This window comes from Babjeviella inositovora (genome assembly GCF_001661335.1).
Source record: "Babjeviella inositovora NRRL Y-12698 unplaced genomic scaffold BABINscaffold_3, whole genome shotgun sequence".
NCBI classification, from domain to species: domain Eukaryota; kingdom Fungi; phylum Ascomycota; class Pichiomycetes; order Serinales; genus Babjeviella; species Babjeviella inositovora.
The window spans coordinates 305,064-325,523 of NW_017566840.1; the positions used below are offsets into that span (position 1 = coordinate 305,064).

General features: G+C 47.8%; 7 protein-coding genes across 7 annotated transcripts; 4 read left to right on the forward strand and 3 right to left on the reverse strand.

Annotated features, from left to right (window-relative positions):
* Positions 1 to 202: 202 nt before the first annotated feature.
* BABINDRAFT_165741 (uncharacterized protein) lies at positions 203 to 2,731 on the reverse strand (the record flags this gene model as incomplete). The annotated part of the gene is made up of 1 exon (XM_019130364.1): positions 203 to 2,731. One exon carries the CDS (start codon positions 2,729 to 2,731, stop codon positions 203 to 205), a length of 2,529 nt encoding a protein of 842 aa, XP_018986345.1.
* A 3,512-nt stretch (positions 2,732 to 6,243) lies between these two features.
* BABINDRAFT_160438 (uncharacterized protein) lies at positions 6,244 to 8,108 on the forward strand. The gene has a single exon (XM_019128227.1). The coding sequence runs from the start codon at positions 6,314 to 6,316 to the stop codon at positions 7,961 to 7,963; it is 1,650 nt and encodes a 549-aa protein (XP_018986346.1). The 5' UTR covers positions 6,244 to 6,313; the 3' UTR covers positions 7,964 to 8,108.
* A 789-nt stretch (positions 8,109 to 8,897) lies between these two features.
* RPL12 (60S ribosomal protein uL11) lies at positions 8,898 to 9,395 on the forward strand (the record flags this gene model as incomplete). The annotated part of the gene is made up of 1 exon (XM_019130365.1): positions 8,898 to 9,395. One exon carries the CDS (start codon positions 8,898 to 8,900, stop codon positions 9,393 to 9,395), a length of 498 nt encoding a protein of 165 aa, XP_018986347.1.
* An 864-nt stretch (positions 9,396 to 10,259) lies between these two features.
* Positions 10,260 to 12,934, forward strand: BABINDRAFT_160439 (uncharacterized protein). The gene has a single exon (XM_019128228.1). It carries the CDS (start codon positions 10,495 to 10,497, stop codon positions 12,757 to 12,759), a length of 2,265 nt encoding a protein of 754 aa, XP_018986348.1. The 5' UTR covers positions 10,260 to 10,494; the 3' UTR covers positions 12,760 to 12,934.
* A 572-nt stretch (positions 12,935 to 13,506) lies between these two features.
* BABINDRAFT_160440 (uncharacterized protein) lies at positions 13,507 to 15,023 on the forward strand. The gene has a single exon (XM_019128229.1). The coding sequence runs from the start codon at positions 13,599 to 13,601 to the stop codon at positions 14,682 to 14,684; it is 1,086 nt and encodes a 361-aa protein (XP_018986349.1). The 5' UTR covers positions 13,507 to 13,598; the 3' UTR covers positions 14,685 to 15,023.
* Positions 15,024 to 15,563: 540 nt separating this feature from the next.
* Positions 15,564 to 16,843, reverse strand: SUR2 (sphingosine hydroxylase). Its single transcript, XM_019128230.1, has one exon. The coding sequence runs from the start codon at positions 16,576 to 16,578 to the stop codon at positions 15,640 to 15,642; it is 939 nt and encodes a 312-aa protein (XP_018986350.1). The 5' UTR covers positions 16,579 to 16,843; the 3' UTR covers positions 15,564 to 15,639.
* A 991-nt stretch (positions 16,844 to 17,834) lies between these two features.
* BABINDRAFT_160442 (uncharacterized protein) lies at positions 17,835 to 20,453 on the reverse strand. Its single transcript, XM_019128231.1, has one exon. It carries the CDS (start codon positions 20,252 to 20,254, stop codon positions 17,939 to 17,941), a length of 2,316 nt encoding a protein of 771 aa, XP_018986351.1. The 5' UTR covers positions 20,255 to 20,453; the 3' UTR covers positions 17,835 to 17,938.
* Positions 20,454 to 20,460: the final 7 nt, after the last annotated feature.

A 20,460-nucleotide genomic window follows, 5' to 3' on the forward strand; every position in this document is an offset into this window, starting at 1 on the left:
TACACATTATCATCAACCATCCGTTATCCCTTGCATATGACTGTCGGTTTACTCACTGGTATAGCTATTGTCCAACTCCAGGTGCTCTTATCCGAGTGTTCTTACGTCCCCGAATGAAACTGTCTGAGCTCTACAGTTTCACCTTCTCTATCCATTCTCGCCTCGATTTCTGCCCATCTCTCCCTAGTATTGGTAACTTTCCCTACGCAGCCAATCCAGTAGCATCTCCCAACCAGCTGTACGTGGACAAGCCCTGTCTCCGCCGGAGCCTGCGAGCCGTCACCTCTGGTTCCTCATCGTTCGCCGATAGCATCAAACGCGAGACGTCTTTCACGGCCTCGCAGCAGTAGCTCTGAACAAGTTTCAAGTACGGACACTGCAATGTGGTGGTGAGCCCCTTGATGGCATGTACAACGATATCTGAGTACCGCTTGTACTCGGCATAAAACAGCCCGTAGGTGCTGATTCGTTGCGGAATGCTGTCAGTCATGCTGAGCACCTCGACCGCGAGTACGAATAAAAAGAACTGCATGATAAGTGGATGTCTACGCAAGCCCGGGTCGGCTCGCAGAATTTTCTCCAAGTGGCCGACTCCCTCTATCACCCATGCATCTGGGATGGAACTCTGCCCTGATCTTGTCTTCAGAAGAAGTTGGCCCGAGACGGGGGCTGTGGTGACCGCCCTAAAATCCATGAGCGGCGACTCCATGACGAATGCCGGCTCCCATATGTAGGACGGGGTTCCCAGTCTCGCCCTCTGAGACACCGCAGTATTATAGCTGGAGGGACGATAAATAATTCCATTCATAACCCCGGTGATGAACTTGAAGTAGTGGTAATCGCTGGACAAAAAGGTGTCACGGTAGGCCTCCAACTCAGCGTTGTATAGGCGAATGGACTGCCTGAGCGGCAGGTAGTCCTGGAACATTTCAAGATACAAGCTGTGAGAAGATTTTGTGGAGGCGAGCTGGGATAACGCGATGAACAAGCCGAAGGTGTCAGGTTGGACCGTCAGGTGGGACAAATCTGCGCCGGATTCCTTCTGAATAAACCCAATTTCGCCTAGCCCGTATTCTAGGCTACTCGTTTCGTCTAGGCTAGCGCTTTCGCCTGGTATGGCATTCGTCCCGCAAAACTCAGTTATCTCCCTGTCCAACCAACTTTCATCACTACACGGGTGAAGGGCATCGAGACTGATGTTTTCCGAATGCGAAACAACCCTCATGTTACACATAAACGAAACGTGCAAGTCCATAAAATACACAAGCCAAAAGACACGGCGCCGCTCCTCTCGTGTCTCGCTGCTGTACCGCACCCCTTCACTGTCCCGTATCAACTCCTCATTTAGCCTGAGCGATAAGGCGCATGCGTACAGCTGTTTCCACCAGGTAAACGCGTTCAGCGGTGAAATGCTAAGTGGAGTGGTTCCCGCAAGATGAATGTAACAGATCGCGTCGTCCAACGTACCCAGTGACTTCACTAGCGGGAGGAGTGCCGTCACGGATGCCGAAAGACGCTCGTATATGTCCTGCCGTGCGCTCAACTGGACAGGAAATGGAAGATCAAAGTCGAGAATCGCCACAAGGAGCATCGAGAGGAGGAGTGTCTGTGAACTTGACCGCATCCGGTGTCTGTCTGTCTCCTCCGTAACTAAGAAGGATGCGGGACGAAGAACCGGGGCGACCAAGCCCGGCGGGCTAGGAGAGGCGAAGTAGTGTTCTAGGAGAGAGTCTGCGAGGTCAGGAGATACTCCTATGAGCTTGAGAAGCCCTATGACGGGTTCCAAACAGAGATACCGAGGGCGAGGACCCTCGCCAGAGTTCGGATAATAGACATCCCCCAGGTGTTTTTCCTGTGGGGTATACATCATATTATGCAAAATCAATCCTGGGGAGGTTCCTTGGTGGCCATAACTGCTCGAGCTTTGGTCGTAAAAAGTCTGGAGAGACTCACCGCCAAATAGCCCGTAATATGTATAGCCCCTTTGGTGGTATTTTTGTGAGTCTTGTAAGTATGTCCGTTCCGCACCTTGTCTGTCTCCCTGTCTCTTCTTAAGCTCGTTTGTGGAATACACCTCTTTGTGCAATGACTCGGAGAATTTTAGACTTGCTTCCGAGGAGACATTCTTTGTCAAATCTTGGGAAAGGTCACCTCTCTGGGTAAAAAATGACTCCTTTGAGCGTTCTATCTTAGAAAACAACAGTTCACGGATGGGCACTCCTCTGCCAAGGAGTGAAGTTTTGTAGTCGTAGATCAGAGATCTGTGTGTAGCTTTCGGATATGCTAATTTCTTGCGGAGGATTTCAAACCCCCCTGGCCGGAAGGGTGGTGCTTCGGATCCGTCTTCAAGCTGGAAGGGCATGTTTCCAAGATTCCTTAGGGCACAAATTGGTGGGGTATGACCATAGTAGGTTTGTGGCCCGGCTCTATTGTAAGTTGTATTAGAGCTCATAATACTCGTTGAGAATGGCAACAAGATTGATCCCTCCTGGTGGTACTCCATGCTAGAAGTATGCAACTGGCTATCCGGCGTGGCCTTTGAAGCGTTCTTGCGTCTGACCTTGGGATATCTCTCGCTGGCTCTGCCGCGCTTCCTTTCCACTCGGTTGTAGGTGCATTCCAGATCGGTTCGCGAGCAGTTAGTGCACGGGTCCCCGCCTCCGCACTTTGTCCGTTTGATATTGCAGAGGTCGCACGCCTTTCGGGTTCTTCGTTTCACCACGTAGGACATACAGAACTTTTTCTGTGACTCAGGCCAACTTGATAATGAAATTTTGAGGAGAAACAAGTTAAGTTTGATTCTTAACAAAACTTTCTCTTGCTTAAGTTAGATGTTTATTTCGGATATAACAAGCCGTGGCACTATCAGATATATGGTAGGGTGGGATCTCACAGCTTCGCGTCACAACAAGCTTCTCTGAAGTTCCCTTTCATTCAACACACCAAAAAAATATAACATCGTTGCATTTGGGAAGATTAAACAAGTTGATCTCTATCTCTATCCCGGGCACTCCGCTGGGTAGATACTTTCGGATAAGTGCCACGGCACCAAATCAAGCCGCAGTCGAAGCTCTCCTTAGTGCAGGCAGCATCTTACAGGTTTTGTAGTCACGTTTTATACTTCCGAAGCGCTTCGCATGCATGCTGCATCTGCCAAATATCCGTCCCAAGGAAAAACGACCCACTGTATGGTAACGCCGTATATTCCTAAACACGAGGTCTGAGTGGCCCCTTTCTTTTCGAAAGTCTTGCTTTGGCTTCTTCCTTAGTTTTCATCTTACTGGAGTACAGTGGCGCCTTCGGATATAACAGGCAGCCACTTCGAACTTTTTCGGTCTCGAATGGTATTGAGCCTCTTACATGTTAGAAATGACCCATTTACAGAGTCTGCAAAGTTCACACAAGGCACCAAGTATTGGAATAATTATGGCTGTAGATCGCTTACAATGCTCTGCCCCTCCGGGCCAGACCGATGGAGCAGCCCTTAAATAACGACCACTGTGCGATCTCGTGCCCAGGTCAATTGGCAGTGTAAACCGGTAGTGGTACCCTTCTCTGAGTTGTATTTATTAGTTGTGTCTCTCGCTGCGTAACCTCAAGCACTCGGTGTACCACAATCAATTGAGTTAGATGCCCGTGACTAATACCACTTTTTGACAGAGGTATGTAGGATAGCGGAGCTGTACGCAAATCGTATTTCCGAGACCACCGCCCGAATCAATGTAGTTGACATACTGGGAGAGAAAAGAAAGTGCAGTTAGCGATGGGCCAAGCCTGGGGAATACGATCTTTTTATTCGTCCCGGGAATACGCGTGCAGGTGAGCCCTATTTTTTACGCCCGATCCTGGGCTTGCCGCATACGATATCTTCAAGTTGGACCTTCAAATCTCGAAATTGCACACAGGCGACAAGCTTAGCATGAGACTAGTATAGGGTAATCTTAACTTATTCTGGACGTGATGACTCATCTGTGAGACCCCAGCGCAAAATTAAACTAGTGCCGTGCCATCATATGTATTCATGTATACCCTATGATCAACGCTTAATTTATTATTACCTAGAACGGGTAGCGTATACCTGTACGTATATACCAATTGATATAGTAAACGTATACATAGCTAATACTTGTACACTGGTCGGTACTACACTTACCTATATTAATTAATGCTATAGTATGTATAGTATATATAAGTATTTATTAACTAACGCCATAATACGTATATATGGCTGGTTAAATATTAGATATATATAATTTGTTATTCATACTTATAAAAGGTCACTATCCCAAATAGACTTGGTATTGGCCATATATAGATAATTAAGTATTTGATTAAGTGAGCATGTATATAAGCAAGTATATATACAAGGGTAGTATACCATTACAGTAACCATATATAAACTGTAGCTTTTGTAAGTGCGATTAGTGTACGTATATACTTCTCCGTCACGTCTTACATTACCACATATACACCCCCCTTAGGCCCGCGTGAATTAGAATCACATAGTATTTACGCACTTACGCATATATACACTGTCAGTACCACAGGCTGTTTCCACTTTTTTTTCTTTTTCTTTTTCATTGTAGAGTATATCTCATCATGCCTGCATTTTTAACCGCTTTCTCTGGGTATCGGCCGTATGCGTGCTGCAGCAAGAACACATCTAATAACCTACCAAGATACATGCGCACAGGGATTCTTACACGTAGATCAAACGTTCGCTTGTAATGAGATAATAAGCATTTTGTACCTCGCCCGGAACAATGATATCACCTCCTGTTTCGGTATGCCATGTTTCAGCTCACCCTTGGAAAGAGCTAGTTCAACGGGCTGTTACAGGTCTATGCCGTGATCGGGGATAATCGCTTTAGGAAATGCTACTTCAAGCATAAGTGGAATAGCACGATCGGTACAGATGTTGCCTAGCCTAAACACTTAAAACCTTAACCCTCCATTCGTAACACATTGCCAGATTCCAATGCCCTAACACGCTATTTGTAACGCATTACAAATTGCCAATGCTTGGACCCTCTATTCGTAAAAAAGCTACTAGATTCGCAGCTTCACCTCGAAAACAATGTGCGCGAGCCTAACAACCGGTGAGTGACTATGTTTTCGGTAGAACTTGACTGTTATATCCATTGTACGGTCGTGGGACCAGGTACTAAAGCTTAGCGTGCACCCTTTGCTGCAAAAATAAGGAACTACGTAATGTCATTGTCGCTATATACACTAATCAACAGTAACCTACATGGCTAGCACATATAGGCGAGGGACGCTCCTTTCCGAAGGAGGGCCTATTCCGCTAGCTTTCCCTATATTTAAGTTCAAGGGGAATCAGGAAAGGAGCTTGCCGTTTTCCCTATGCACTACGTATTTCATCCCGTTTTCAGGAGATACGAAACCGTGTGTATTTGGGGGGGGAGGGTGAACCTGCAATTTGGAGCATTGTACAATGGTGTCTCACGTTTCCCATGACTAATCGAACTTGGCCAACTGGCTACACGAGCAAGAGGACGTATGTAAGCTGTATGCATAGCAAATCATAATCTTTAGACCCGCGTTCTCTCACGAGTGAGCGGTGCAGCTCGTTCTCTGGTCCAATGGGCGAGTCCTGTTTTCCCACTGTGCAGGCATACTGTACGCATGTGAAACCATAAACAGAAACTTATCCATGCACTGAGCCATAAATCGCAGCCAGGGATGCGGGACTCCATCTAAACTTCACGCAAGTTTAGCGTCCGCTGGCCGATGCCTCTGTAGACCGGTTGGCTTCATGGCCGATCCTCCAAAGCTAGGATTTTTTGTGTAATATCTCGCTGCAGACCCCTTGACTTTTGTTCTACTAGTAACAGGCCATTAAAGCAGCCTAACTTTGACCAGGGTAAACATATAGGCCAATGCCCTCTGTGCAGCTGCTAGACACTGAACCACCAGAAGAGAGGATTGCTTCCGATACTGTATTTCCACTGTAGTTTGCCTCCCGGCGTCCATATTGGATTCAAATGTGACAGGCTCTGTGTCAGGAGGTCGAGAGCTTTCCGTGCGTCCGAGAGTAGTGAGCGGCTTGTGCATGAAAGATTGGATATGACAATCGATTTATGCACGTCGCTTTTCGCGCACATCCAGCGTAATCGCACGTCGCCCCCTTAACCTCTTTGATTTCAAATCAGTGCCTTAAGGCTGGAATCCGTATATATCCGTCCTCTCCCATCAATAATACCACTCCCAGTTTCTCTACCCGAGTCCTGCCAGTATCTTCCAACTATAGATTCCCCTAACCCTCCTGCAAAAACTCATATAAACCCTCACAATGTCACTGATACAGCTACATCACCACCGATTCATGGACCAGCAGGAACCCAATTTCACGGGCCACCCCAGCATTATTGCTGAAGAAGATGATGCAGCGCCAGCCGACTTTTGTCTCTCGTTTGCCAAGAAGGTTGTGTTGCCCCGTGCCCCATCTCGAAAGTCCGTCATCAGCGAAAACTTCCCCAGCGGAAAGGGCAGTGTCCTTGGAAAGGCCACAGAGCCAGCCTCCTCTTTTCAGTGGGTGGACCATGACGAGCAGATCAGGGCACCAAGAATGGCGCAGCCGCTGTACCGGGATTCTATCTCGCATGGTGACTCGTTTGTCCTCGCTGGAACTACCCGTAGCAACAAGCGGGCCAACAGCGACAACACCAGACAGCTTGAACAGCCACCGACCACTACCAGAAGCAAGTACTTCCCTGCAACCTTTGACTTGAACCAACCTACGCGTAGATATCTGATTGAAGAGGAGGAAACAAACTATATCTACTCTGGGAGCTTTGCGGAGCAGCCGCAGATGTTGGAATTCAGAGCCCCATTCAAGTCGTTTCCACATTCCACCCTCCCCGGCCTGAGCGTCCCGCTCCAGGAACCTACCCTCCAGCGCAAACAATCGACTTCGTTCTCTGAAATGGCCAGAAAGGCTTTGTACAACTTGCAGACCAATACCATGTCACATGAAGCCACCGTAAACCCCCCTCCAACAACCACACCAAAGCTACGCACCGCACTTTCTTCAGGCTCCGTCTCCTCAGCCTCTTCCGTCTCCTCGTCCCCCAATGCTGCAAACACCACTGTTACAACGCCTACGTCTTCCTCCAGATCATCCTCCTCGTGCCTCTGCTCGCCAGTCACAACATCGGCCGACTCCCCTCCCAGAAGAGAGAAAATTGTCATCGATTCTCCGTTCTTGAACCAGGTTTACGAGATGAAGACACCAAACTACATCCCTGCCGTATTGCGCCCTCCTTCCGCTGCCCCGACCGAGACGACCCTCCGTGATGATGAGAACGATAATGATTTAACCCCATTGGCCACCACCCCACTTGCATCGAAGTATATCATGAACGAGAACCTTAGCATTGAGCCATCTCACCACCATTGGCTTCCCAACAACTTTCGCGATGCCTGTAAAGCCTGCCATGTGAAGTTCTCTCTGAAGCCGGGGGTGCTCTTCAAGTCCTGGGTCTCGTTGCCTGTGTCTGCGTTAACCAACGCTGAGCTCACCCCTACTCCTACCATAGATCCCATTGCCAGCGGAAAGGTCCGATCCGGAAGTGGAACCGTCTCTGGCAAGCACCACTGCAGAAAGTGTGGCGACATCTTTTGCCTCGCCTGTGTATCTTTCCAGGCGATGATGGACGAATGCTGCGGCTGGGTGGTTCCAATCTACAAATCTACGGTTCCATCTTTCCAAGATGACAGGGAGGGTCCTCGCAACGCGATGAGCTTGCACAGAGGCAAGATTGTGCGCAAGGTGTGTTCCACGTGCTACCACGACTCTTGGTTGAAGTTCTTACTCTTCCAGCTGAAACAGGCTGTGGCAGAGGTGGAAGAACCGACTGAGACTACCGACAAGGGAACTACCAAGGAAAACAAACGATCAGGTAGTATTGTTCCAAATGACTGGACCTGGAGTTCTTTCTGAACTCCACGCCCTTTAGCCAAACTCTTTCCCCCACTCACCGTCCCATATATTATTGTACTTTACGCTGTATGGCTAATGCCCCCATACCTTCATTTCTTTGATAAAAGTTTACTATGCTTCTTGACTTTCTTTTGGTTACTCTTCCTTCATGCTTTCATTTATTGTGTGTTTTACTGTGATTTCGTGTGTTCATTATATATTAATATTAATTGATTGAATAGCATGTAGCCTCATCTTGGACCGTTTTGTTCCCTTCAGTCTGAGAAGACTCTGGTGCTCTCTGGGGATCCACGTTAGATGAACATCATAGAGAACTCTAGGGCAATCAGCTCTCCTACCCACAAGGAGCCCCATCAATTCATTACCTGCATTAATTACTACTCAGTCACCCTATATCCATGGCTTCAACGTCCTCATTCAAATCGTGGGGCAGATAGCACATGTCTCGTGGTGTGCATGAGGTCAGGGTTAGATTAGGGTTAGATTAGGGCTTAACAAACATCACGTGGCGTATGAACGTAGTTGGTAGTGACTGCTTTTCATATTATGGAGAAATTCGCGACAGCCAGCGGAGACTGTACAGGCTACAAAAGCGAAAGAAATATGCCGGATAGAAAGAAATCTGAAAATACTGGACGGAGGAGAAAAAGAAACGTGGAAAAGTTCTTGTAAGCGGAGGGACATATCCGGTATATACATTGTACTATGTCTTCTTTCCGTGACTACTAAGCGGGATCAGCCTAGAGGGAGACGTTAGGTAGGGCGACCCCCCTCCAGGAAGTTTTTCACTCCAGCACTACTCTTACATACTCTCCAGTGGTGTGCGGGTGCCACACAGTGAGCAGCGCCGGCAGAGGTAGGCAAAAAAAAGTTAAAAATACTAGGAACATTTCATAGCACTTTCCTTTTCGAACCTCAACTAATAACATACAAGATGCCTCCAAAGTTCGATCCTAGTGAAGTTAAGTACCTCTACTTGAGAGCCACCGGTGGTGAAGTTGGTGCCTCCTCCGCCTTGGCCCCAAAGATTGGTCCATTGGGTTTGTCCCCAAAGAAGGTCGGTGAAGACATTGCCAAGGCTACCGTTAAGTTCAAGGGTATCAAGGTTACCGTCTGCTTGAAGATTCAAAACAGACAGGCCACCGCCTCCGTTGTTCCATCTGCCTCCTCCCTTGTCATTACTGCCTTGAGAGAGCCACCAAGAGACAAGAAGAAGGAAAAGAACATCAAGCACTCTGGTAACGTTGCTTTGGAAGAGATCATTGACATTGCCAGACAAATGAGAGAAAAGTCTTTCGGTAAGAACTTGGCTTCCGTCACTAAGGAAATCTTGGGTACCGCTCAGTCTGTCGGCTGTCGTGTTGAGGGTAAGAACCCACACGACATCATTGAAGCTATTGACGCTGGTGAAATCGACGTCCCAGAAAACTAGATATTATGAATTAATCTCTGTCTTCTTTTCTAATGGTGTCCTTTTATCTATCTCTTTACTTTCTTTATGTATAAAATAATATGAAATTCAATGGGTTTTGTTTTCTAACTTTGGCTGATTCTTATCCTAGATGGCCGTTGTAATAGCCTCGGGCACGGTTTCTACGAATGGTTGTCCTTTGACAGTTTGCCCACACTTGTGCCACCCTTTTCTTAGAGCAGGTTGGAGCGCCTGTATATGGTTTGCGTTTTAGTGCAAACCAACACGGCAATTACTCAGCTTCGCCATGTGTGCGACGCTTTTTGCATACCTGGCTTCGGTCGAGATAGTAAGCTGTTCCAGATATCGAGTTTACTTTTTTTCAAGGCCGGAAATTGCCCTGCGTAGTGATACCCTTCCATCCTGGAGAATTCTGATCATCCATAGCGGTTACATATAGAATAGTTTAGTTGTATGACGTTGGCTTAATTTACGAAATTGTGGCCGGGAGAATGAATCTACGGTTAATCAAGTATAGACATGCTACTATATACATACTGATATATCAATTATTGGTTTAACCCCTTTCGATATATTGCTAACCTCAGGCTAATACATACTATTGCACCACAGATCATAATACCGTAGCTTATATAATTATCCATTCGAGAATGCTTCATAATACCCAGATAACCAACTTTTAATCGGGGCATCCAATCTATGCCAGAACCGGTAAATATTAATATCATAGAATGAAATAACTAAAACGTCGCGTCTAACACCCGTCAACCGCTGTGTGCATACCAGACTTGCAATCTGATCCCCGCCCTGCAAACCTTAAACTCGGATTATTCTGCCAGACTCTTTCACAGCTATCAATTATATCCAAGATTTAAGCACAAGATTTTTCGAATTAGAGATCTTAAGACTTATCGTCTACAAAAATACGACTAGTTTTTATCTCCCAAAACCTTCACTCATCTGATAACGGAAAGGCTACACAAAAAGTAGCACGATTACCGCCAACAACACCATATCTATAGCCATTAATATTAACAATAAACACCACATCCATTCGCACCCATTATATCGGTTACGCCTATCAATATTCACCGGAACTATGAACTTGATGAATCTTTTGGGCCCTTCAGACCCAGTGGAACCGCCAGCTGGCCATCCGTCCGACGGTGTGTACCACTTCCGCACCGGACTCTCCCCTTTGCAAAAACAACTAATCGAATTGGTGGTACTGATCCACAAACAGAGCTTGATTTCGCGCCTTTCCCCCCGTCAGTTCGACCCTATTCGGTCCATTGACACGCCAGAACACGCGCTTTCCTCCACCGATATGCTTGAAACACTCGTTCGCAATGTGAAACTTATCACGGCCCACCCGTACCTCGTGGTGGACCATTACATGCCCAAGAAGTTGCTCCTTGTGCAAAACCACGAACTCTTATCTGCGGTGAGCGGAAAGTTCCAAGTTTTTAACACAATTCTCCACCAGGCGGAGCACCGCAACTTGAAGCTTGTGGTTGTTTCGCAGTCAGTAAAGGAGTTGGACTTGATCGAGGGCTTCATTATTGGCCGAAAACTAGACTACTCGCGCTTTTCTGGCACCAAGTTGTTCAATGAGGAACGAACCGGTCGCTACCAGGCTCCTACACCTACCATTTCGCCTCCCAGCTCTGAGAACACCGACGGAAAGCTCAAACGCTTACTGAAGGACGATGAATACCGGTACCTTAAGGGCGAGCGATTAAAAGCAAAGTGTGTTGAGACCAGTGAGATTTTCTTAATCACGTCGAATCAGTTCCGCACAAACTATTTTAACATGGACACTGGCACCAAGAGGCTTGATTTAATCGTATCTTTCGATACTTCTTTGCCTGGTGATGATGAGCACATCAACCGCTTGCGAGCGGGGGACCGTTTGGTTCCGCTCATTAAGCTCGTCCCCGTCAATTCCATTAATCACGTGGAGTTACTGGAACTGGGATTAGAAAACATCGCTTATACCACGTTGCTCAACCGCCAGTACACTGGGGATTTGGATGAAGCCACCAGTAGACTCTACCCAGAGCTTTTGGACCAGATCTTGGGCTCCTCATCGGCGATGGCCCAGCTCCCTCCGCTCGAACGGCACTACACCAGAAAATCCCGCGGGGAGCTTGTGGAGTCGTTGAACAATCAAACGAGCCACAAAAGAGCCAAAATTACTCAAGAATATGTCTCTGCAGAAGAATACAAAGCGTGCATGGCGCAGTTGGTGTACGCCCACTTCGAGGCCCTTGCCCTGGAAGCCGATGCGATGAGCACACAAATACACGAGTGGCGTGCTAAGGAGAGCGTGCGGCAGTTGCGTGTGGAAGAACTGGCTGACGCCATGGCCGAGTATTACCGCAGCTTGAAGTTCTTTGAGAAAAACGTCGCAGAAGTGGATAAGAAAGTGGCAAGAGTGGAATCAGAACACGATAAGGTGGGCGAGCGATTAAGGGTGTTGGAAGCGCAGATGAAGGTGTTAGGAGGTCCAGAAGCGATCTCAAATAACCAAAAACTGGGTTTGAAAGCTTCTAGTAGCCCAGACGTGAGCCTGAATGGCTCCAAAAACCCCCTTTCAATTCTGGAAGGTTTAAATGTCCCAGATGTGGCCATGGGTAGCGCGAACGATTCCGAAGTGACCAAGGACGGCTCTAATACGCCAAAGTTCAGCCTGGATATTTCTAAAGATCCTGATGAGATTATGAATGCCACTAACGATCCTGAACTGCCCACTGGTGATTCTGCATCCCCAAAAGGCAGTCGGGATACCTCTAAAGACCCTGAATTAGTCAAGGAAGGTTCTATCACCCCAGAAAGGAGTCAAGACGCCTCTAGCAACAAGGATGTGATTACAGATGCTTCTAGTGGCACACAGTTACCCCAGAATACTCTTGATGCGGTACCTACATCTTCCGGTGGTTTCCAGGAGGAGATCGTACGATTGAGGCTCCAGCTCCAGACACTCACTGACACCAACCAGAAACAAGCGACTGAAAACGACGAGCTCAGAGCATCGTACCAGACCAATTCGGCGCTCGCAGTAGATGCTGCTAACCGGCTTTCCATTTTCATAGCGCAGAACCAGGCCCTCCGGGCTAAGTTGGATACCCAAGCTAAGCCGTTACGCCTCTTGACCATTGCCGGAAACAGGAATGCGCACACCTCGGAGCTCGCCAGACTACAGACCAAAAACGCGTTCCTTGAAAAGTACGTGGGCAAGCTCAGTGAGCTTGTCAAGGAAAAAAATACATTGATGCCTGTGGGGAGAAGCGGTAGACCCAGCAGGTCACTTACCCCGTACAGTGCTCCAGGAAAATCCAGAAGTAACTCGCCAGCGCTATAGCTCGGTCTTGCTAGAAAATGTTATAGAATAGTGGGGTTGGATTATTCAGTGCGTTATTTATGGAGATGAAGATTTGAAAAACGGTAGATATGAAATTTTGATCGGTGGAAACGTAGAGTTTATACCCGAATGAGATTACTAACTCCCTAGTACAGAATATAGTGACAGGTATTTGTACTCGGTGTCGTTTAATTCAATAGGCTCGGGATTTATAAGAGAGGAGAAATCAATAAAACAGAATAATTGCAGGTTGGGTTATATCACGGTTTACCGATATCCTGGTAGAAGGCATCTGAGATATCTAGAGGACTAATCCAGTTAACCAGTAGAGGTACACAGAAGCACAAACGTTAAAAAAGCCAAACGGGTGGATCTTAGCTTCCTTACGGCGGAAGAAGTATATCACAAATTGAATACATCTCGAGGCAGAGGTTACAACAGAGAAAGATAGTCATATCAGGCAGTATAATTACTCTATAGGAACGTACACTATGTAATGGGCGGTGAAGCACCTTGTACTACGTTCTTGCTATTTCTGAATAAAAAAAATGCAATTATGGGATATAGGCGGGTAGTATTCAATATTACAGATCTCACAACTGGGTAAATACTGAGTACCCTTACTATCTTCTGTTCCCGTCCGCGCCGCATGGGAGAGAGAACGCAGCTGCACAATCTGCGCCGTATACGCGCATGTGATTCGAGACCAGCGGGTCAGAAAATGACCCAGGATCTGACCCACAACAACAGATACAAGGATCGTGGCACACACGCAAATTCGTTCATTATACGAGCTATATCATTTAGATATACCCATATTACCCCGATCCTACCCCCAAATGTCCGATTCTATCGACCGCGTGTTTGTACAGGCAATATCCACCATCAGGACCTTGTCCACGAGATCAGGCTACGGGTCCTTGCCGCGGCCGCCGGTGGAAAGCAGGGTCCATTTGTACGGACTCTACAAGCAGGCCACAGAAGGTAATGTGGAGGGTATCATGCCCAGACCGCGTGGGGGGACCCCCTCGGACCTCGCGGCGCAGCGCAAGTGGGACGCGTGGAAGGACGAGGCGAACCTCTCCAAAACTGAGGCTAAGCGCAGATATATCTCCTTCTTAATAGAGACCATGAAGACATACGCATCGGGTACCCACGAGGCGCGCGAATTGTTGGGCGAATTGGAGTATCTCTGGGACCAGATCAAGGACATCATCCCGACACCTTCGCCGGAGATCCCTACCGCGCGTGATGGGCACTTCCGCGGCGGCAGTGATTCAGCATTTGGCGATTTTTCTGCGTTCCACACCGGCCGTAACACTCCGATGGCACATGGCCAGCTCCAGATGTCCGCCACGTCGCGCACGGGGTCAATGTATTACACGGGTGGGCGCTCTGAGACGTACCGCACAAATCCTGTGCCACTCCTGCCATCGCGCGCTTCCGAGCCGTCCACGGGGCCGCCTGCGGACGCGGCCATGCAGAAGTGGCAGGAAGAAGTCTGCAGCGTGATTAACCAGCTCTCGCGCGAGATATATACCAACCGCCAGTACAACTCGATCTACGGTCACAGTCGCGCACGCGAGCTGCCGAACGAGTTGGACCCGTACGCGGGCTTCACGCCACGCCAGGCTGCAGTGCTCAAGGCTGCGAAGGCCGCGCGCACGCTCGTGGGACCCTTTCTCCGCACATTAACTGTCAACGCCGTGCTCTTTGTCATTGGTGTGTGGATCATCAAACGCAGCGTCAGGATTGTCAGTGCGCGCGACCCTGTATCTGGGAAGGACCGTAAGAAGTTGGTATTTCCTCTAAGTGCTGACGACTTCCAGAGCCAAGGCTTTCTTAACCGTGTGTTTTTGAAGATTGTATGGCGCGTGTTTGAGTTGGGATTCGGCGTGAAGGGTATCGCGATTGATGTTGTGTGATAATTCGATGGTTTTTGAAGAGGAGTGTAGGACTGTAAGTGAAAAGATGGGTTTTAAGGCAGATTTTAGAGATATAGAGCGTGTTTCGGGCAGAAGTCAGGCAGCTAGACTATCCTCGAAGGGGTTAATGGGGATCTTGAATGTCAATTCTAGTGCGGGATATTTCAGTTATACAAGGGGTAAATTTATGTGGCATCCGCCTGGTATGCCTACGATAACCAATAACGCAGCTAGGTAAGGGTTTCTTTTCGTCTACGAGTTAGCGATGGATCCACGCTAGTATAAAAGTTAAGATATCGCTACATCTTGAGTAGCCAGTAGGGATACCTTGGCTCAAATAATCTTAACATCCCAGGAGTATAGATAGTATCTTTAGCTATAAGATAAATTACGTTTTATTCCCAGTCGGCTGCGGCTGGGGTCGACATATTGACACCTCTTGCATTAGACGGTTTGTCAGTGTTTTGGATAAAAAGCTGGCTATATAACTGTTTTATAACTGCTAAAAATATAGATATAGGCTTTATTTATCCAGTATGGTGCCCTACCAAGGGTTTAGTTCCAAGACCTTTAGCGTGGTTTTTAACTAACACAACTAGCCCTACACCGATACCGCCTAAGAAAAGCATGTATATATAACAAGTATTTAAATATCTGTTATAACATTCCAAGACTTCCTAGTATTGCTTCCTAGGTGTAGCAATATACCTGATACCTAACCAAATGACATCGACAATTAAATATACTCGCTACGCCAATAAAGCCAAACCTACATGCAGATAGGTATCTCCGATAAACCCCTTCATACCACGAATATCCCTATGTGAGATCAACATAAACCCATCTAGGTAATTTCAAATCTTATCCTTCTACACAAACGCTATTATTATTATATTAGGGGATTATTATAGACCTTAAGCCTAGCTCACCGGTAATTGGGGTGATATTAACATGCTTAGTTCTCCTTCTTCGCCTTGTACCTTTTGTTGACTAAGAAGTCTTTGTACTCCTCTACCGACACAGAATCGCCTTTAACGAGCTTGTAGTCCGTATTGGTGAACTTATCCCAGAAACAGAAGAACGGCTGACTGAAATTGTGCTTGATGCCCCACATCTGGTGATGGATGTCGTGGTAGACGGAGTTGTTTGGAAACACCATGCGGAAGACGTCCCAGGGCAAGGCGTAGCCGCAGTGGTCATTGACGGTTTTAAGCGTCGCAAAGGTGTACAACGCACATGTTTCACGCGGCGCCAAGCGCATGGCAATCGCAGCAATTCCCGTGCCCAACGTGTCCAACAAAAAGCCCTCCACCGGGTTGTTGTACAACGCGCCGAACGCGTACGGCACGTAGAGGCGATGGTGGCGGGAGTGGAAGTGGCGGTAGAGGAACTTGTAGTCGTGCATCGTGCGGTGGAGCCAGTACTGCCACGTATCGATGATCACGATCGCGCCGAGGAGCTTTGCGGCGGGAAGCGCGTACGCGTACGCGAGGTAGATCACGGCATCAGGCACTGCTACCGGCATAGCGGTTTTCATGCGCCACATTACGTGAAACTCGTGGCCGGTGGTCGGCTTTGGGTCCTGGAGGTAGAATCCGTAGCCGACAACGCTCTGGACAACGTGCTGGATGATAACGTCCTTCAAAACGTCACTGATGGTTGCTTTATTGCGCGATTTGACCTCTTCGGACTCGTGGATGCGGTACTTGGCCCAGATATCGGTGCAATCCACCACGTAGAAGAAGGAGGACATGAGCCAGTATGCCACGATTGGCGCAATGAGCGCGAGAATCCCGTCAGGAATCGACTCTATCAAGTCCGGCTTGGGCGTTGCCAGGACTGTAGGCTCCACAGACAATGTAAAGTTGGCTGGTAGGAGGTAGGAGAGCGACATCTTTAGGTACAAAGTGACTACCACTGATGGGTCGGGAAACGTAAACTGAGCTAGGAAACGAGGAAGATGTGCGGGGATTTAAGAATGAGAAGGGTGTCCAGGGTTATGTTCAGTGTGATATTAAGGAAGGTGAGAGTGTAAGGCTCAGTGTTCCAGAATAGGGACGATCTCAGGTATTTTGAGCAAATTTAGATGTAGATAAACTCAAAGATAATTCCAGTAAGGTATACCTTTGAGTAATACGAGAAAAACACCAGGTGAATCTGACATGGAAACGGCCTGAACGTTACCATGCGAAGGCGAAAAAGAAAAAAAAAACAGAGCGCAGGATATGGCGAGATGTTCCTCAAGGCCAGGAGACTCTTCTAGATCGCGAGCTTATAAACGGCCAGGGTGTCGGACCGATTGTGGGGTTTTACATATAGTTAGATTTATTAAGGAATCAAGTGAATTCACAGAGATTAGGGACAGTGGTTTCTAAACCCAGAATATTTTCAAGATTAATTGGCAGGCATGTCAAATTACAATGGGCCTACACTCACCAGACTAGCCGATGGTTTAGCATTTGATACAGTTTTTTTTGTAAAACCTACGTTCAGCATCGTGCCAATGTTCAAACGAAGAATTTTTTTAAAAAAAAAACTGAGACCGACAGAAGTGAGTTGTTAAATTAATACCTGCATATTTTGAAGGCTATGTTGCCAAAAATAACCCGATGTGTGAATCCTATGGGTACATATTGGAAGCTCTTGCTAAAGGTACTTTCGCTAAAAGACGTGCGATTGCAATATATTATCTATGATGCAGTCTTTATGATGCTTGAGTAACCTTTCTTCTCCTATTGGCTATACATCTTTACATTCTATTCTGTCATGTGGGCCTATGCGTGACCTGCTGGTGAGAACTGGACTGGGATAATTTACTTAGCCAATTATTTAAGCTTGGCGCCCTTCGCTCATAAGCAGAACCCCCATAAACTTTAGCTACGCATTTTAAGTTGCCCGGTGATTTAGCTTCACTTGACAAGGCTTCGCCAAGTTTCTAGTTAACTCAGTCCCCGGTAGCCACATCGGTAAATCAGGTTGAACAGTTCCAAACAGAGAGGCTTAATCGCAAACCTCTTTAGAGGATGATGATATCGTTAATCCTGAGTCTCTACCCCTGGGGATAAACCATTGCGCCCCTAAAAGGAGTGCAAGGGGTAATCAATGGTCGATGGGCCAGTTATTGAACGGCCCTTGTGTGGAATTACTCACCAGACGTAATATCGCGAGATACCTTATAACTAAATACAGTATTCATTAGATTAGTCTATCAATGACACGGCTTAAGCCCATTGGTACATATCTGAGCGCCCAACTTAATGTCTAATTCTGTAACGAGGAAACCACGGATGACACCCCTCCTGCTTATCATCGATATGCCCGTGAACGGAAAACTTGCACCCGCTCAAGGCACCCTCCAACCCGTTAAGCTCGATCATCGAGGTTTTTAAATTCTCTGCAGAACTCCGCAACTTCGCATACCACTGTTGAGCATCATCCTCGGTCAAGCCCCAGCCCAAGACATCCACGTCCCCCATCTCGGAAAACTCAGCAATTACGTCGTCCACAATGGATTGCGAGAGCACGCAGAGCTTTGCTCGTTGGACCTTGTCAGCAGGGATAATCTGAGCCACCGAGTCGTTGAACTGCTTGTACGACGGCTGTTCCGGCACACCGATGGATGAAAATGGCTTGAAGCGGAACTGGTACATGAGATCCACGGAGATGCGGTTGAACGGAGGCTCGGGCAACAAGCTGTTGACCATCGCAAGATATGTACGGTAGGCGGTGGCCAAGCGTAGAAGCAGCTGGTAGTAACGTGCTTCGTACTGGAGGCGCTGCTGAATGCGTTTTAACTCGGGTAACACCGCAGTTGCCTGGTCTATCTGGGCCTTGTACCGGACCTTTTTATCCCCAGAAAGCTTCTTTAACTTCTTAGCCATCTTTGCCACATCAACCTGGGCGATACTCTGCTCGTTGATGCGCACAAGACGGCCATTAATGTGGGTAAGCATTGTCTCCAAGAGGTACGACACGTACCAGTAGACGCTGAGTAGCTCAAACGGCTTGTAAAGGTTGAGTTCCACGCCGCGGAAGAGCATCTCAACCATAAGGCCAAGCTTTTTAGAATAAACGTACGAGCTCAATGGTACCTGGGGAACGAGCTGGCCGCCGTATTCAAACACGTCACCGCTGCCCTGTGGAAGCGAGTCGAAGACGAGAACCTCGAAGTTCTCCGCCTCCACCTGCAACGTGTCAAAGAGCACAAGCAAACGGTTGACGTGCTGGCGCTGGCGGGACGGGTTCTGCGAGTAGAGGGATAAAATTTCGTAGTAGCCCCCCTCCAAGCTCAAGAGTAGGGGTGGGATTCTGGTCTTGATCTCGGCCCAGTTTCGCACCCCTAGCGGAGTTTCCTCCCCTAAGCCGATTTCAAGTAACTGAGCTGTATGCGTGTTGAGCATACTCACACGGTTCATGTCGGTCACCATCATATCCATCAACTGCACGGACGATCCCAAGATGCTCTTATTGTCGCGAATCAACCACAACTGCACCATCATCCGCACCACAACACTCACATGGTTGAACCGGCGGTTTCCAAACCACATCATAAACTCATGAATCTGCTCATTTTTTAACACTTTGCCCCCTTCCGCTGGTTTCAAAAGTCTCGTGATGTATTTCAAGTCGCCAAAGAGTGCCGTCAACGTGGAAACGTACATCTGGGAGGGGCTTTGCACGGGCAACGGCTTTGGCGGTAGGTTGTTGTCCACGCGGGTTTGGAATAGGGTGCTGAAGCTGCCGGAAGGGAGGGATGTCCTAAGACTTTCCAAAGGTGTTTGCTTCAAGTTAGAAAGCTCAGCGAGAGTGTCATCGATAAACGAGATGTTAAAGTGTCGAGCCTTTCCGTCTGTGACGATATCGATCGATAGAATCGTTTCGATGCGTAAAAGTCCGAGGATGATGCCAAAGTATCTCTCCAAAAGGGCAAACTTTGGGCCTTTTCTGATAACCTTCCGTGTCGACTCGAGCTTTTCCACCACCACCGCCAAGGGAAGCTCCTGCAAGAAGCTCAAGCCAAAGTTGTTTGAAACAATATCTTCTTCGTCATATATGACGCCGCTCTTTGCCATGAGGAGCACATACCCGATGAAGCGGAGGTATCCTATCAAAAAGGTGCGGAGCACACCGGTCATGAAGTCTTCGGAATCAGCTTGTTTTTCTTCAAAGAAATGGCAATCGGAGAGAATTTTCCGAGACAGCGGAGCATTGTAATTTTCCAACATCTTTTCGCAGTACTGACACGCCAAAGCTGTAAGAGCCAACGAAGAGCTGTCGAACCAGTCGCCAAGCCCGGCGAACAACCGATCCATCACCGCTAGCACTTCCTCGAGGGAGCATTGCCGCGCGAGATCAAAGCTAATGGCGGCAGAATCGATGCTCCCGGAAAGAAGGAGTGTGGTGTCGAGTCTGGGATTGTTCACCTCGAGCGCCTGGGTGCCTTGAAAAAGCGAGAATTCGGCGGCAGTGACGACCTTTCCCGGCAGAATTTCTGCAGCGCTGGCAAAAAATGTCTTTGTGATATCGCGATCTAGACTCATGTTTTCCAAGCCTTGGACTAGTTCCGACATTGTGGGCTGGGTGGGCGATATCAATGGGAGTAGGGCGGTATAGCGATGTTGAGAAATAGCCAAAGATTTTCCCCAGAGTGCGTACCGGATAGATGCAAGAGCTAAGAACTAAGTGGGCTGAGTTGTACTGTAAAGCTCTATGGAAGCATATTGCCTCGAATTAAATAAAATCAGTAGCAGCAAACGTAGACCACTGTCCTAGCACT

Excerpts from the sequence above, each read along its gene's own strand:
- BABINDRAFT_160438 (XM_019128227.1), top strand. The coding sequence starts at position 6,314 with ATGTCACTGATACAGCTACATCACCACCGATTCATGGACCAGCAGGAA.
- BABINDRAFT_160439 (XM_019128228.1), top strand. The coding sequence starts at position 10,495 with ATGAACTTGATGAATCTTTTGGGCCCTTCAGACCCAGTGGAACCGCCA.
- BABINDRAFT_160440 (XM_019128229.1), top strand. The coding sequence starts at position 13,599 with ATGTCCGATTCTATCGACCGCGTGTTTGTACAGGCAATATCCACCATC.
- SUR2 (XM_019128230.1), bottom strand. The coding sequence starts at position 16,578 with ATGTCGCTCTCCTACCTCCTACCAGCCAACTTTACATTGTCTGTGGAG.
- BABINDRAFT_160442 (XM_019128231.1), bottom strand. The coding sequence starts at position 20,254 with ATGTCGGAACTAGTCCAAGGCTTGGAAAACATGAGTCTAGATCGCGAT.